The 19,389-nt window shown below is 30.5% G+C and overlaps 1 protein-coding gene across 1 annotated transcript; it reads right to left on the reverse strand.

Annotated features, from left to right (window-relative positions):
* Positions 1-11,290: 11,290 nt before the first annotated feature.
* On the reverse strand, positions 11,291-11,635 carry LOC124934906. Its single transcript, XM_047475398.1, has one exon. The coding sequence runs from the start codon at positions 11,633-11,635 to the stop codon at positions 11,291-11,293; it is 345 nt and encodes a 114-aa protein (XP_047331354.1).
* Between the last annotated feature and the right edge of the window lie 7,754 nt (positions 11,636-19,389).

Consider the following 19,389-nt stretch of genomic DNA (forward strand, 5'->3'; position numbering starts at 1 on the left):
TATGACCTGAGAATTATTGGATTGTTGTAAAGAACATTTTTAAATACTTTAGAAGGACTAAATAAATGCAACAACTTTTGTACAAGGACAACATTGATTTCGTGGAACTCGTTGCAACCCGATTTCAATGCTTAGTCACACAACACGATCACCCGCTTTTGTCCAATTTCGAATGGTTTGGATTATATGTTTTTAGATCAAAATTCTTCTAAATATCCGACAACGACAAGTGTTTAAATATGTTTCTCACAATACATATCAACCGTGTTTAGTAGATAGAAAGGTAAGTAGATAGAAGCGAGAATTTGCATGACAATACATTTTGATTGTTGACCGTGAATAGCAAGACATGTAGATTTACAACTCTAACAATATTGCATTTCTGGAACCACGTTACAATATATTATCCTAAATTTGTAAGAATTAATGAATTGTGCATTGTGATGTGCATTGTGACGGGAGTGATTTGAATCTTTTTGTTAGACAAAATGAATGGAGTTTATTCATTTAAATTTAAACTTAATCCTAAGTTAATGACAATAGATATAAGAAATGAATAATTAAAAGTGTTTTTTTTTAATTATATTTTATATTTTTTTAATAAATAAATAATTATATATTAAAAAACTAATTTATAATATATTTAAATAAAATAAAATAAATTTTATTTAATTATTTATCTCTAATTTATATTAACATATTTTTCTCTATTATTTAATTTACATTAAAATATTTTTTTACTTATCTCTATATTTATTAGATATACCATTATTTTAACTATTTTTCTTAGTTTTTTTAATAAATTATATATATATATATATATATTAATTATTTTATAATATATAATTATATATAAAATTTTAAAAATATTTTAATCTAAATATCTAAATAATTTATTAAAAATTACTAATTTTCATATAAATAATTATATATTAAATGTATATAACAATCTAATTAAAAATTAATTCGTAATATATTTAAATAAAAATAAATTCAAATTTGATTTAATTATTTGTCTCTCATTTTGTATTACCATATTTTTCTCACTCCTTATTTATTAAATTGATCTTTATAATTTTTTAATTTAGATTACTTATCTTATATTTATTAGATATAGCATTATTTTAATTGTTTTTTAATTTATTTTTTAAATAAATTATATATATATATATATATATCAATAATTCTATTTATATTAATTATTTTATAATATATAATTATATTTAAAATTTTAAAAATATTTTAATCTAAATATTTAAATAATTTTTTAAAATACTCAATTTTATATATTTTCTCTATATATCTATTATTTACATAATTATTTTTGTATTCATTAAAAATTTTATTTTTTATTCAATAAAATGATTAAATATATAAGCATACATAAAATTATAAATTAAACTCATCAATCACACCACCAATGGTTAAATGATTAGTATTTCCAGCTCGAGAATGATAATGATGTTGATATATGTGGGTACATATTTGAGAGATTGGTGGTGTGAATTTGAGGGTGGTATTAATAATGAGAATTTGAATTAAGAAGGATTGAGATAATGATGTTGCAAGTTTTAGGACGAAGGCCTTGAAGGATAAGATATGATGAAATATGTGAATTCAAATTAGAGGAATTGAGAGGGAATGATGACCATTAATAATAGAATCCTTGAAGAATAAAATATGTGAATTTCAATTAGAGAGACTGATGGAATGGTAGTGCTGAACTTGAGGATGAAAGAATAATAGTGGTAGGGCCGAATTTGAGGATGAAAGAATAATGGTGATTCGAACGATTATGTGGATTGAGAATGTTGACCTTGAAGAATAAGATATGATAAAATATGTGAATTCGAATTAGAGGGATTGAGAGGAAATGATGATAGTTAATAATGAAATTCTTGAAAGATAAAATATGATGAAATATGTGAATTTCAATTAGAGAGATTGATGGGATGGTAGTGCAAAATTTGAGGATGAAAAAGTGGTGTGATTCGAATGTAGTTAATAATGAAATAGAAAAAAAACTCATTTAGACGTATGTACTTGTACAACTAGCTCACTTAGACATATGTACTCATAAAAGACCATTTAAACATAAATACTATCAAAAATTGGTTCATTTAGCCTTTTTTAACTAACGATAGTTAATTCTTATTTTTTATTTATTAATTAAATATTAATATATTTTCTCTCTCTTTATTCATTAATTAAACTAGTTAAATTTATTATATTCCTAAATTTTTATTATTTTTATATTAATTTTTCTTTTTTATTTCATCTTCCTTTTTTATCAGTTTTTATTTTTAATAATTTTTGAATTTTTTTTTTAAAAAAAATAATAATTTATTTATGAATTTTGTGTTTTACTGTAATATATTTTAAGGTTTTCTATCTTATTTAATTTAATATGAATAAAAATATCATTAATAATTTTTTATTCATGACTTATAATAATAGTAATGAATATTATTTTGTTTAATATTTGATTTTTTTTTTTGTTCGATGAATGAGTTGTTATTATTATTCAATTTTTTATTATAATTTATTTATTTTTGTGTTGAAGAATTTGTATTGTTGAAAAGATAAGTCATTGTTATATTCAACCATTAAGACCAATCCAATTTAAAATAATTAATAATCAACGTTAATATAAAAAAATATATTAAAAAGAAAAAGAAATATAAAATTAAAATAATTAATAATGAATACTAAAATATATATATATATATATATATATATAATAAAATTAAAATAATTAATAATAAATATTTATATAGAAATAATAAAAAAAATTATAAAAAAATAGAGAGTACATCAATTAATTGAAAAAGAAAGAGAGCGAAAATATATTAATATTTAATTACTAAATATATAAATTAAAAAAATAAAAATTAACTATGGTTTATTAAAAAATGCTAAATGAGCCAATTTTTGAAAGTATATATTTTTGAATAACCTTTTATTAGTACATACGATGTAAGATCTAAGTGATTTTTTTCTTAATGAAATTATTTAAAGATAAATATGTAGGGTAAATTTTTTTTAAAATTTTAAATATATTTTATAATATTTTAATTTTATGTAAATTTTATTATTAATTTGAGAAATGTGTATAAATTAAAAGCTTGGCAAAAAAATGATAAACACATGAGGTAAAATAAATATTTACCAATTTTAAATTTTTACATTTTAACTTGTCCAATAGAATATATATAAATTTAATATGACTATATTTTAATGTTCATAATGTCATTATGTTTTGTCTTTTTTTTATATATATTTCTGTAAGCTAATTTTAAATGGTTAATTAAATATTAGAAATTTAATAATAATAAAATATTTATTATGTACTTTAATTATTCAATTATGTGATTTTTTTATTTTATTATCAAATTTTACGAATATAATATTTGTTAATTTAATTTAATAGTTATTATATAACGTATCAATGTTATAATTTATTTGATTAATTATTGCCATCGCAATGTTACTATTCTAGTTGATATAAATTCGGTTACTTTTCTTCTTACATGCATTCAAATTTATACCTACAAATGACTAGTTATTTTTAAATAATCTTAATCGAGTTCTTTTAAATAGGAAGACATTAAGTGTATTAATATATAATTAAAAAAATTAAAAAGATTCAATTACTATTTTAGGTACAGGCAGCTTTTACTATACAAATTTTGAATCGCTCTATTTAAGCAAACCTTAACATTTTTAATCATTTAGAACATTTTTACTAATAGAATTCAGTTAACTATTTTTTTTTGCCACATAATTGTTAAATACCGTATATTTGATTAATTTAGCAGTCCTTGTAGTGAACCCCGAATAGTTAAAATGTTAAAGTTGTATATTCAACGTTATACTTTATTTACAAAAATAATGAGTAATTTTTAGTCACATTAATTAAAGTAAGTTTACAAAATAATTCAATAATGGATCCGGAGTTCAATTCTCGGAATGCCCCTAATTTTTTTTCTCAAAAAATTAATTTGTTTGTACAATTTTATAACAAATTTATAGTGACAACTTTGTCATTTACCAAATTATTTTCCAACTTTGTTTCTAGTGATGATGATGACCCTAATTATTTTATCAAAGAAGTAATTTATTTGTAGAATTTTGTAACAAATTTATAATGACAACTTTGTCATTTACCAAATTATTTTTCAACTTTGTTTTGATTGATGATCCGAATTTTTTTTCCTAAAAAAATAAATTGGTTTTGCAATTTTCTAAAAATATTATAGTTACAACTTTGTCATTTGTCAAATTATTTTCCAACTTTGTCATTTATCAAATTATTTTCCAACTTTGTTTCAATAGATGATAATGACCCTAATTATTTTTCTAAAGAAAATAAGTTTGAGCAATTTTCTAACAAATTTATAGTTACAACTTTGTCATTTACCAAATTATTTTCCAACTTTGTTTTTATTGATAACCCTAATTTTTTTAATAGTAATTATAATGGAAACATATGTTTCTGTCGATAATTAAAAAGAATGTGTTATTGTAATTACTAACTGATCTATTTAGTTATACATGTAAATGTAAATATATAAATAAATATATATATATATATTGTTTTATATACTCCATTTTTATTATGGTATTAAGATATCATTTTAAATATGTATATATTTATTTGTTGACAGAGTTGAGTCAAGGAAAAAGAATAAATTCTTCTAGTTAAAAGAAACAAAAATTGTAATAACGGTAAAAAGACCAAGAAGTTGAAGAGATGTGTAGCTTAAATTTGAAGAGCCAAAAAGAAGACTCATAATTATGCGGTATTAATAGAGAGAGCCTACTTGATTTTACATCTCAATATTAGGACATTGTTTGATTTGGTCTTACAAGGAAAAAATCTTAATTGATTTGAGAAACGATGTGGCATATGTGCCGACATCATCGGATACAAACGTACAACCGAAAATAAATGTTCAAGCGACTTTGACCAAAAATGTTTGAAACATTATGATTTCTTTTATAGAAATAACGTGACATGATGATGAATATTTATTTGATTAATTGTTCTAATTTCTTTTATAGAAATAATATATTGAAATGAATATTTTAATTGATTCAACATTATAGTTTCTTATATAGAGATTATATGAAGAATAGTTTATATATGAATAAGCATTATAATTTATTATATATAAATTATATATGATTGATTTATTAAATTAAATATTGACAATAATAGTTATCTTATTAATTTAATAATAAGTATAACACAAGAATTGTATGGAAATCTCCTAATTTAAAAAAACTTTGGATTTAGTTCACATAAATGTGTGTTTAAAAAAGTACCACGAATGTGGGCAAATATTTTTATTGATAATAACACAAAGTACTATTGTGTATATTATGATAAATAAAAGGATGATCTATTGTTAGAGAAATATGTTCTCTACAAAAGATAAAATTGTGTAACTTAACATAACAAGAAAATGTCTTGTTTATATTTACTTAGTTGGTGCTCAATTTGATTTTTGAGGGATTGAAATCAAGAGACACGTTTTTCTTTAATATTATTTTTATACAAATTTGAAGAACAAATATTTTTAAAATAGATTTATAAAATAAATTAATAAAGAAAATTTGGCTTGTAAAATTTTGTATGACTTATAACAATGTTTAAAAAAAAGTCAATAAATGTAACAATTGTGTATATAATAAAGACAATGAAAATGATTATTTCAATACATGTCTTTATACAATATTTTTATTGTTAGAAATTACGATAAAAATGATTAAATTCACTAAGGATGAGAATTGCACTAAACGAGGTGTCATGAAAGATTTTACGTCTACAAGTGAATATGTTTACACTTGAAAGTGTAACTATATGAGTGAAAATCTTCTAATGAAATTATGATTGATAAATTAAATAATATAATATTCATAATTTTTGACAGAAGTTGAAAAAAAAATTAAATATGTAATCGTTTACATGAAGGTATAATAGTTCAAAGACAATTTGTCTACTAGTTGGCCAAGTAAACAATATTTTCACTAAAGAATGTTTAAATGATAATTATGTATAAATTATAAGGCTTATTAGAAGATATTCCAAGATTGTATAAAAGGAAATTTCTAATTATTGTGATAATAATATGAAATTAGGCAAACATAGAGTGAATGACAAATTTAGACATACACGTCTTAGACATAATTTCATTAGACTATACTCTCTAATAGAGTTATCACATTTGACTATAAGTCAAAGATAACATTTTGGATCCCTTAACCAAACGGTTGAATAAAGAGTTAGTTTAAAAGTTTTTAAGTCATGAGCCTACTATAATTTGGTATGAAGGAAAATACAACCTATGCAGACTAGAGATCCCAAGAATTAGGTTCAATGGGACAACCTAATTGTACTGACTTAGAAGATTATTGTTGGGGATTAATTCTACAATTAAACAATATATATTTTGACGAGGATAATCAAATCGCTTTTAATGATTCTTTGTGAGCAAAGAGATCACCTATGTGAGGGAGAAGTGGGATCGCATCGAAGGAATTGCACAGCTCAATTCTAGACCCTCTCATAGAACTAGGCGCGTCTTCCATGGCCAAAACAGACAAAACCATGGGAGCTTGACATGTATCAAAAAGAATTATATATGAAAGTGTGTAATCGTTTACACAAATAGCAAAATAAATCAAGGACATCGAGTCTAATAATCGGCTACTAAAGTTATATACTTTCATAAAGGAATGTTCAAAGGGTTATACATACCTATCCTATGTAGGATTCATCTATTGAACATTTCACCGGTTAATCTTTCCATTTCCATTAATGTGGGGGATTGTTGAAATTTTAAACTAATTCCATTAAATTAAATGGAAATGTGAATTTTGATAAATAAATTAAATGTAATTTAATTCAAATAAATATAAATTCATACAAAATTCAAATGTGAATTTTTGGTGAAATTTAATGTCAGTCGATAAGATCGAATGTCAAGAGTCTTGAAATGTCAAGAGTTTAGGAATGGCAACCGTTCGATGAATTATCAGTCGGTAGATTGCTAAATAAATTTATTGTGATGGTTTAATTTTTAGATATAAATATCCTCTCATGTTGGAACTCTTCATATATTTCATGTCTCTTTTCACTCATTCCATAATCTCTTTAGAATTTGAAAGATTTTTTCTTTGTTTTCTTGAGTGTTCTTCGAGTTCTTCACTCATCTTTATGTTCTTCGAGTTTTTAACTCAATCGAGTGTTCTTTAATTTTTTGAATCGTCATATTTCCATTGAAACTTAGTGATTGATTCGGGTACTTTATCAAATTGTTGCGTAGTGATTCTGGTGCTAAATCACTACTAGATTCGTTGTACCATAGGAGACAGTCATCTGTGATAAGCTCCAGCACAAGGGGAGACATTGAAACTGTTTTAAGGAAAATGTTATAAACACATGTCTCGAATCAACATTGTATTCTAATGATTTCGTTCTTCATCCTTGTTTGATATCATTTCACCTGTTTTGCCCTCCTTCCCTTAGATCTTAGTTTATGCAGCAATTAGGGTTTACAGATGCAACTTCAATCTCCGCCACGCCTTCACAGTCTCCTCCCTAGAGTAAATCACAGTAACTTGCAGCATCCATCTCATTTTCAAATACCTGTAAAAAAACACCATAAAGAATGAAAGAAAAGAATGGAAAGTGAAATGAATACAATAAACCCGACAGATTGCTTTCCAGGTCTCAATTCTCCACCTTTCGAAAACAATAATACTAGTTCTTTTTCGACTTCACTGTGAAATAAATACTCATCATCATAATCATATCTATTTTCTTTACCAACATAACATTACAACAACATTACTGTAAGAAACAAAGATCATCATCTCTATTTGTTTGTACTAACTATATCAGGTGCAGTTCGTCATTTCCTCGTTTCTTCTACTATTTCATATATGTGTAGATAGATTTAGCGAGATCGAAGAGCCACTAGAGAAACAGCTTGAGATCTATGCGGTTTTGATGCTCATTTCCTTAGTGTTAAAACTACTTTTATACAAATCCCTAATTGTTCGCGAGATCTCCAAGTTGAAGAAATAAATCTTTGAATCCGATGGACTGAGAAACTTAGTTTTCTCTGACAAATCTCATCTTCTTGTGCTCGCGTTTATACAGAAACTTGATGATCTGACTCAAATCACTGGAGTAGTTTCTAGATATGACTTAAATCGCTTTAGTAATTTCTAGAGCTGACTCAAATCGCTGGAGTAAAGACAGTCTATGGATCTGACCATGTTAAAGAGGTGGAATGAATAGATCTAAAAAAGGAGATTAGGGTTTAAAGGGTTTTTTTTGGGAAAACAACTTAGCGTCATTTCATTAAAAATTCCCAAAAACGGGAAAAAAAACCACGAGTTTAAGAGATCATTCTAGACAGACCTAGAATGATTTTGAAGTCGTTTCATTCTGAATAAAAGCAAAAACGTAAATGAACTATCTGATTACAATGTTTTCGTTTCTAATGATTTTAGTAAACGGTAAATTCTAATTTCTATCAATATTCCAATTATGCTCCATACTTGGAACTTTTCTCCACGTTCCCGCAAGTGCGCCACAATCCGAGACTATGTCTCTCCATAATTCGTCAACACTTCTGTGGGTTCTGCCATAGACTCTCGCATTATGTTCCTGCCAAATATTATAAACTACTGCTCCAAAACTGCACTTGAATACGTTTATTGTGAATTTATTTCCTTTGGTTTTGAGTAGTGTTGCTTCTTTGATTTCTTTTCATTCCTTTGGGAAACTAATCAGCTCCAGGCTTTTAGAAAATCTGTCCCAAATTTTCAATGCTATACTACAGCTCCCAAACAGGTGATCAATGGTTTTTTCACTTCCGTTGCATAGAAAAAAACTCACATCTGGGATGCTCATATACTTGCTAATACGGTCACGAGTGCTGAGTCTTTCCCAGAAGGCAAGACATAGGATGTACTGGTGTCAAGGAATGATCTTGGTTGGCCATACGAGAGGATCTCATTCTACTTTATGCGTTTTTCTCAGATTACCTCCAATATTCTCTTTGAGACCAGTTTCTCATTATCTTCTGCATTCCATTCATGAGCGTCGAGTCTGTCTTGGAGTTGTATGTTACTGATGTGATTTAGTATCCTCTGTCCTTCTGGATTTCTTCTCAAAAGCGAGTTCCATTCCCGTCTTTTACGTCTCTAATTTTTGCAACTGCGCAGTCTCTTTTGACACGTGTATTTTTGAACTCCTCTTTGTGAATGATTGGCTGGTTTTCGAACCAGGGATCGTGCCAGAACACAGTGCATTTCCCGTCTCCTAGCCGAATGTCGTAAAGCTCTGCAATATCACTTCTCAGTTTAATAATTTTCTCTAGTGACCAGCTCATACCTTCATTGATTTTACACGTCCAGATATTGGTTTCCTGTTTCATAAATTGCGTGTGTACCCATTTGATCCATAATGATTCCTAGTTGTGTTCCAATGCCCATAGATGCTTGAAGGTTAGAGCCTTGTTCCACTCGACGCAGTTCTTCAGGACAATGCATCCCTCCTCTTTCGCCTTACAAAGAGCATTCCATTTGATTTTATTTCCTCCTCTCCCTCTACTGTCCCAGATGAAGTTCTTCATTAGCGTGTCTAGCTCCTTCATTACCTTCATCGGAATGACCATCTGTTGCGCCTAGTATCCAATTATGCACATGACTACGGTTTTGATAAGCTCGATCCTCCTTACATAATAAAGTTTCTTTGTCGCCCCAGCCAGATATCGTGTTTTTTACCTTTTCAATCAGCGGCTTGCAGTATGAGATCTCGATCTGTTTCGCGGTTAACGGAATCCCCAAGTACCTTATGGGAAAGCTTCCTTCCACAATTCCCATGATGTTAAATATGTCCTACTTTGTTTCTTCCTTCACTCCTCCATAAAATGCCACACTTTTGCTTTCATTAATAGTAAGACCTGTAACCTCAGAAAAAAAACGTTAGTGCAGCCTTAATAGTTTTCATAGAATCGATGTCTGCGTGCGCTAGAATAAACAAATCGTTAGTAAAGCATGAATGAGTTACCTCCTCTACCTCACAGAAAGGGTGAAAGATGTATGAACGATTCTTTCGAAACATCGTGAAAATGCTCTCAAAGATCGTCATGATAGCTACGAAAAGGTAAGAAGAGAGGGGTCCCCTTGCCTTACCCCGTTTTCACCCTTGAAGTAGCCTCTGTAGACTCCATTGACGCTAACAAAAAAACAAGATGAAGAAACGCATTGCATAATCCAATCAATAAAAATCATAGGAAAAGCATATACAACCAGAAAATCCCGAATGGCTTCCCATTTAATAGAGTCGAAAGCTTTCTTGATAACTATTTTGAAAGCCACTCTCAAGGATATTTTCTTTTTCCCGTAGCCTTTTAAAAGGCTCTACATGAAAAGAATATTATGAGAGATTGTCCTACTAGGGATAAATGCAGATTTATTATTTTTCCTATGACATATTTAAAGCGTTTAGAAATGATTTTTGAAATTTTTTATAAACCACGTTGCAATAGGAAATTGGTCTGAAATCTTGTATTTTTTCAGGCACCGCAGTTTTGCGGATCAATGTCAGGAACGCTGTATTCCATTGCTTTAACATCTTTCTGTTTTTAAAAAACTCCAGAACCCCATCAATAATATCTTTACCCACAACCGACCAATTGTCTTTGAAGAACTTCGTATTGAACCCATCCGGACTCGGGATTTTATTCCCATCAATACTGAACAAAGCTTTTTTAACCACAATCCTCGTGACAACCCTTATTAACTCGCGACTATTCTCAGCAGAAATTTTTCTATCGATAATCTGATACAAGGTATTCAAGTGACTTTGATGCTGCTTTCTTGTACCCATTAGCTGCTTATAGAACTCGATAGTCAGATCTTGTACACCCTTCTGACCCTGAACATATTCTCCATCATCATTCTTCAGCCGGTACACGTTGTTTCTCATGTTTCTAGTCTTGCATTTCCTATAGAAGAAAGCTGTATTTTTATCACCCAACGAAAGTCAACTCTGTCTTGACTTCTGCCTAACAAAGTTCTCTTCAGTAGACTCAACTTTTTGAAGTTTTCGAGTGTATCCCTCTCCGCCTCATTGAGTTATTCATCACTATCATCCCTTAATAACATTTTCTGAACTTCTTCCAGTTCTTCTCTTACAACCAGAACTCTATTGGAGATATTGCTGAACTTTTTCTTGTCAAAGCTTGGAGTTGATTCTTCAGGATCATTAGCTTTTCAGAAACCCTGTACATATTGGAACCCTGACATCTATAGACCATACACTTTGAAGAATATCCTTGAATTTATTGTTTTCCATCCAGAAGTTGAAGAACTTGAAGGGCTTCTTGAACCTCTCCTCCTTTTCCCAGAACAATTTAATAGGGTAATGATCAGAAATTCCAGGATTCAGAACATGAAGTTGACTTCTCGGAAATTGGTTGATCAAATTCTCATTGACCAGACACCTGTCAATCCTACTTTTCCTTATGCGCTCATATCCTCTTGTAGAAGACCAGGTGAAGAAGTTCCCAGAATTAGTAGGCTCAACAACCCATATCTTTGATGCAGTCATTAAAATATCCTGAGTGATTTCAGATTATGGGCTACAATCAATTTCATTTCTTGTTGCATTATAGTCTCCAAGGACAGTCCAAGATTTATCACTACCAATTCAGTTCCTAAGGCAATTTCAGAGCAGTCTTCTGTCAGTGTTTGAGTTACTACCGTACACAATAGCAAGATGGAACACAATTCTGGTGATTCTGTCTTTGACCTCAACCAGGATTGTTTGATCATTATAAAACAGAGCATTGACCTTAGCAACTTTATTATCCCAGATTCTACTAGTTTTGTCATTTGAATTGTGAATAATTTCTCAGTTGTTATCAATACACAGCTTTTCTAACCTTGTCAATGTTCCGACTTTTTACTTTTGTCTTAAGAATACCCATAATAGTGATCTTCTGGTTCTCAATGATCCTACTGATTTCTTTGCATTTCAAAGGGTCATTGAGACCCCTTATGTTTCATGTCACTATATTTATGAATGGATATAAGTGTTGGGTTCCTGACTTTCAAGGCTATCTTGGACCTCATCCTTAGAGAAGTTATAAGCATCACTTGCCTCACTATCTTCAATGTCAACAGTTTGATTGTATGAAATGATGTTGTCGCTCGATGGTGAGTGTATCTCATAGATCTCATCCTCTCCCGTGATAGAGTCAGTAACCTCTGGATCCGAGTTTAGGGTTTAGAATTTAGAGTTTAGGGTTTAAGTCTTTTTAACAAAAAAAAAGATAAAATTAAAATAAAAATAACCACTCCTCAAAATCTTCACCCACTTAACATTTTTTTAAATAAACCAGGTTTATTTCAATAAATCCAAACCGAACAAGCTTTTAGTGTAACAATATGTCCTTTGTATTTTTTATTTTAAAAATGTTATAAATAATAAGGTAAGGTTATTTAGTATTTCTGTTTTTGATGGTTTGAATTATTTGATTTACAATGTTTTAAGGCCATGAATTGGTTTAACATAATTTAGAAAGATGTTTTGATTATAAGAAAAGACTAGCCAGCAAGATGATGAAAAAAGCATTCTCCTCAATCTCATCCCGTTTATCGAGTATCGACTAATCACTAAGTTTGGGACATTTGGATCTTCTTGACAATCTGTTAGGAGTTTTAATTATGGCCGAGCCTTTCAAGTTCTTTAATTCAAGAAACGGGTTATTGATGATGGAATTCAACACTCTAGCGCAGCGGACATAGAATTAGAGGAGAATTCGAGGTTAGGGAGAGAAGAGCCGAGGGGGAGGGGAGAAATACCACTAGTTTACACATAGCGGTCCAAGAAGGGGGAGGAGGGCCGAGAGATAACTTAAACACCAAGTTCCAAAATATTCAATTCATAGCCCCAAAAAGTGGGGTGGGCATCACCATTTAAAGAGGTTGATTTACCCAAAAGTATTCGGTTACAACTACTTCCAACATAACAGAATTCGGTTTCAAGAAAGATAAAAGAGAAAGTAAACAAAACAGAATTATTCCATAAAAAACATAAACTGGCCCATATGCACACTTGGGCCGAGAGACGGATGCATAAAATATTTTAGGACCGAGGTTTTTGATGAGCAGCCCGTAACATAATCCCCCCCTTCGAAGTTCGTCGCCCTCGATGAAAAGAACGTGGACTGGTCAGCCTCTAATACACATCTTCAACTTCAAAACTTTTGCTTCGGTCGGGCTTCGGCATTTTCAGCAAAGGTCGCAACATAAGACCGTATTTTCACAAAAAACTTTCGGCAGAATCGCTTCAGTAGTGGAACTGGCCGGGTCCTTGCGGTCCTTTGCGCTGCCGGGTCGCTTGGCACTCCGCCCCTTTCTGGAATTTCTGTGCACCCAAGGTCGAGTTTTTCAGTGTTTAGAGCTGGCCTTGGTTGCTGCAATGTCCCCAGCGCCTGGTGCAAAAATAATTTCTTCCAACTTCGATTAAACTCCATACTTGGCTCAAAAATCCAGGCCAAGTCTTTTTCCCGAACCAGCATAACAGCAGCATCGAACGAGCCATAGCTTCTAATTAGATCATTAGAAATATCTTCCAAAGTCATTGCAGCTAGTGAAACAGTTTGGCCTTCGGGCTTACTCTTTACTTGTATTTTGGCAGCAACAATATATTCATCTAAGGTCTTTTCCACCTGGTTTCCATGCATCAAACTGGCCTGCGACCGAGGAATCCCTTTTAGGACCGTGGTTCTGTCTTGCTTATCATATGATAGGGTCAGCTTTTCAAAGTCCCAAGAAGACGGACCTAGGGTAATCAACCATTCAATTCCCAACACAATATCATAACCGTCCATGGAAATTACCTTCATTTCTGTTTGGTGTTCATTGCCTTCCATCGACCACTTCAAGTCCTTGCAAACACTAGAACATAAAACATTAGATCCATCAACCACTCTAACCGATTGTACCTGGGTTGCTATGCTTTTTTGGTCTATTTTCTCCAAAATCCTGCTATTGATAAAATTGTGGGTGCTGCCTGTATCGATCAAGATCACCACCGGCAGGTTCCCAACTTTGCCAAGAATCTGGAGCGTTTGGAAGGCTTTAGACCCGGTCAAGGCATGTAAGGATATGGCTGGTTCATCCTTTGAGCCGAGCAATGAAGGTAAATCATCCAAAACAGGTTCTTGATCAGGTTCTTGATCTTCTTGATTGGCCGAAACCATGAATAACTTTGATTTACACCTATGGTTTGGTTGCCATTTTTCATTGCAAGAATAGCATAGACCCTTCTTTCGCTTTTCATCCATTGATGCTGGGTCTAATTGCTTAACATGGCCCTGGTTTGCATTTGAAGAGGACCCATATGATGAATTCTTGAATTCAGTATTGGTGCTCGGCCCGGCTGTGTTGATATTGGATGGCGTGGGCAGCAATGATGCTTCAGCGCTGTACAAGTTACCACTGCTCATTAAGGACCGATATGTTGCTTCTTGAACTTTAGCCATGGCCATTGCTTCGTTTAAAGAATCTGGAAATCACAACCTTATGCAGTTCACAATCTCTTCCCTTAGACCGGACAAATAACAATCAATGACGTAGTCCCTTGGCATATGTAATAACTTTTGAGAGATCGACATGTACCGGAGATTATATTCTTGAACCGACCCAACCTGTTTTAAATTCATTAGCTGTCTCATTGGTGTATCATGTATAGATGGCCCGAATTGAGTCATAAGGTCTCTCTTGAACACGGCCCAAGATAGGGCCTCCATATGATTTCGGTTTTGAAGATATGACCCGTACCACATTCTTGCTTCTCCAGAAAAATGAATGGGGGCGATTTCTAATTTAGTGGCATCCTTAGTTTTGTCCACTCTGAAAAATTGCTCGGCAGAAATTAGCCAGCCCTCGACATCCGACCCATCAAACCGAGGAAAATCGACCTTGGTCAGCCGAGTAGGAGGAGCATAGTGTTGATCGCGGTTCTGGCCAGGGTGCGGGGGCCTAAATGGTGAAGGACCGTGGCAAGAATTATCATCATAGGGTCTGTGGCGGGGTTCTTGCACGTTTCCAGATGCCCCGCTTTCAAGGGCCGCCATTCTTTCTTCAGCAACATCAAATCTACGGTCTATGGCAGCTTGCATTGCTGCTGTTTGTTGGGATAAGTTTTCAATCAGGGCCTTGAGCGCATCCATTTCCGATTGCTGGCGAGTTTCTACCATGTTGAGAATCGGCCAGCTCTGATACCAAGATGTTAGGAGTTTTAATTATGGCCGAGCCTTTCAAGTTCTTTAATTCAAGAAACGGGTTCTTGATGATGGAATTCAACACTCTAGCGCAGCGGACATAGAATTAGAGGAGAATTCGAGGTTAGGGAGAGAAGAGCCGAGGGGGAGGGGAGAAATACCACTAGTTTACACCTAGCGGTCCAAGAAGGGGGAGGAGGGCCGAGAGATAACTTAAACACCAAGTTCCAAAATATTCAATTCATAGCCCCAAAAAGTGGGGTGGGCATCACCATTTAAAGAGGTTGGTTTACCCAAAAGTATTCGGTTACAACTACTTCCAACATAACAGAATTCGGTTTCAAGAAAGATAAAAGAGAAAGTAAACAAAACAGAATTATTGCATAAAAAACATAAACTGGCCCATATGCACACTTGGGCCGAGAGACGGATGCATAAAATATTTTAGGACCGAGGTTTTTGATGAGCAGCCCGTAACACAATCCTTTTGTCTTTTAGCTCATATCTCCCAAAACACTTGCATTTAGTCCAACAAAGAAATGTCTTCCTTTAAAATGCAACTTTCTACCCCTCCAGAAAATTGAAGGAAGTACCATTATTATAAATAAGATAAGTTTAATACACAATATGTCTTTTTTATTCTTTCTTATTTTAAGGTTTTGTTCGAATTTTAAAAAACTAAAGAGAGAAAAAAAAAATTTAATGATTGTTAATAATTGAAGAGGTGATGATTTTTTTGGTAAAAAAGATTTAAAGATTATTAATATATATAAATAAATAATAATTTAAAATATATGGTATTTTAGTTAATGAAATTAGTGAATAATTAATTGATTAGAAAATTAATTTTATCTAGAATTATTTTAAAAATCCAAAAAGAAGTCGTCGTTCATTAAGATTCTATCAGTTTCTTGGCAATTGAAGTCCAGTCTATTGATATTTGTAGAAAGACCATAGATCAAGACTTTCATGCAATAATAATAGCTTGTGTGATATTGGATTATTTGAATTGTTTTAAAATAAAACTTTATAACGCTCACATATGATTTAAAGATCACTTAATTTATAAATTAAAATACATTTTATTTTTATAAAAATTTATTTTGAATATTTTAATAATTTAATAATACTAAAAATCCCAACATTTTCATCTGGCAAGATTTTAATTTCACAGCTTAGATTTATTTTTAAATAACCTCACATCAAAAAAGCTCTAAGAGCACAAACTGTACAAGTAACATAATAATAATAATAATAATAATAATAATAATAATAATAATAATAATAATAATAAAAATAGGATTGTGACTTTTTAACTAAACAAAACATATCATATATATATGATAGAAATTAACACATTTATTTATTATTTTAATAATAAATCTAAATAAATAAAATTTAAAATTTATTTAATACAATATTACAAAATTAACTTTAATAATATAATAATAATAATTAATTCATACATGCATACAGTGAAAAGGGAATTTAGTTAATTAAGAAAGAATTTGACATATTTTTTTAATTTTTATTTTAATAATAATCTAAATAATAAAATTTTAAATTTATTTAAAATAATAAAAAAATAACATTAATAGTATAAAAATAATTTATTTATATATATATATATAATATACTAAAAATAATAATAAATTTTAAAATAAATTTTAATTTAAATATATTAAAATAATAAGTATTTATTAAATATTTTAAAAACACAAATAATATATATATATTTTTTAATTTATAGTCATATAAATTATATATAATATATATTTATATAAAAAAAATTATAAATATAAATATAAATTAAGAAAGTGGTCTAGTGTTTGAAGTGTTAATGTTACATAATAGAGATCATGGTTCAAATTCCGTTAGGACAATTTTTAAACTATTAAAAAACATTGATGGTTAATATGTGAAAGTAAAAACGTCTGTTTATCGAAGTGAGAAGTTGGTTTAATGCGAATGATATTTGATTAAAATTTACGATGAAATTGATGGGTGGATAAATGACATTCACAAAATTAGAGGTCGATTGTGATGGATGATTAAAGTATGCGATAAAATTGGTGCTTGGTAAATGACATTCACAATATGGAAGGAGATTGTTTGTTGTTTGTTGATTTAACCGAAGTGAAAGTAAGAGGTCACAAGATTATAGGTCAATTGAGGTGGATAAAAATATGGAATGAGATGGTTGGTTAGTCGAAGTGAGTATGTCACACGATGAGAGGTCAATATGAAGATGAGTTGTTTGACGAAGTGAAAGTAAGGTCTCAAGATGAGAGGTTGATTGTAAATTGATGAATAAATATGGAATGAGATGGTTAATTAGTCAAAGTGAAAATAAGGTAACAAGTTGATAGGTCAATTGGGGTGGATAAATGTGGAATGAGATGTATGGTTAGCCGAGTGAGGATAAAAATGTCAAGTTGTATATAATAAAATATGTGAGAATACGAGTTGATTGATGAAGTGAAAGTAAGGTTTTCGAGAGAATAGAGGTCGATTGTGATTGATGGATAAATATAGAATGAGATGATTTTTTATTAGTCGAAGTAAAAGTAAGGTAAAAAGATAGAGGTCAATTGGAAAAGATATTGATATTGGTGATTGTAAATTAATGAATAAATATGGAATGAGATGGTTAATTATAGGGGTGGACAAACCTACCGATCCGATCCGGTATTTCGGATCAGATATCCGACTTTATTTTTTCAAAAATTGTGATCCGTATCCGATCTGGTATCCGACCACTATCCGATCCGAAAATACCGGATCAGATCGGATCGGCCAGTCGGATACCCGTTGATCCTATTTTTTTCCATATTTTTAATTTTTTTTCATATGCTAGAAAATTGAAATTGTTCAATAAGGATCTCATAATTTAACTCATAAGTACAATACATATCAAAAATATAATTCAAATGCCAAAATGAAATCAATATTTTTTAAAAACAAAAAGACATTGGTCCACCCAAGTGACCCAACATTTTATAATACTTGTAGACTGCAGCCTTGTAGGAAGTTTCATCTACTTTAGTGGCTTCTTCTTCAGTTAGTCCCAAAATTTATGAGCTTATTCTATAAAAAAACACAATATCACAATAGTTTCACATATTTTACCTCAACGATTCATTCAATCAAACATTACAAGATGATGTACCTTGACATTTATCTAGTCTTGATATGATAGACTTAAGTCATAACTCTCATCATCAATTATAAAGCTTGGTTGCTCTGTAGTTAAATCTTTCATTCCTACAAAAATCAACAATGAACAATTTATAATATCGGTATTAGTAAATTTAAAAACATATTAATCAATTAAAAATTAAATAAAACAATTAGAAGATTAAACCCACTTCTAGTTGCTCCAATGATGTTAAACTTTCTTCAATTATCACAGCTTTTGTTGTTTGTTCCCAATCTTGGGTAAAAGTAAGAGCCTTAACAATTCTCGGGGTTAAAGAAGTACGAAATGAGTCAAGGACGTGACCCCCGGTACTTAAAGTCGATTCAGAAGCAATAATTGTCACATGTATAGGAAGTACATCACGGGCCATTTGCAAGAATAGGAAATCTCCTTTAATTATCCTTCCACCAAGACAAAATATTAAAATTCTCATAATCATTCTCAAGCGGCTCTTCTAGATACATATCCAACTCAGATTTGTTCCTTTGAGCATGATCAAAACCAACCTCCATTTGAAACCTTGAAGTCAACAACTTTGCAAAATCCATAACTTTCCCTTGACGATTCTCATTCCTATTTTTCAATGCACTATTTGAAGAGAAACTTGTTTTCTTGTCTTCTTGAGGCATTGAAGAAGTGTAGAGCTTGAACATTTCATCAATAAGAAGCTTCACATTCAAATTCAAGATTGTGCTTTTAGTATCATCAAAGCAATTACGCACAACCCAATCATCTAGATGCAACTTATGCCTTGGATCAAGTAACATAAAGATAAATATCAAATAATTGATGTTAAGAATGTAATCTCAATACTTATCCTACTTCACTTTCATTTGTTGTGCCATTTTTCTACATCCTTCATCATCATTTTTG

Source organism: Impatiens glandulifera, chromosome 4 (genome assembly GCF_907164915.1).
Source record: "Impatiens glandulifera chromosome 4, dImpGla2.1, whole genome shotgun sequence".
NCBI lineage: Eukaryota > Viridiplantae > Streptophyta > Magnoliopsida > Ericales > Balsaminaceae > Impatiens > Impatiens glandulifera.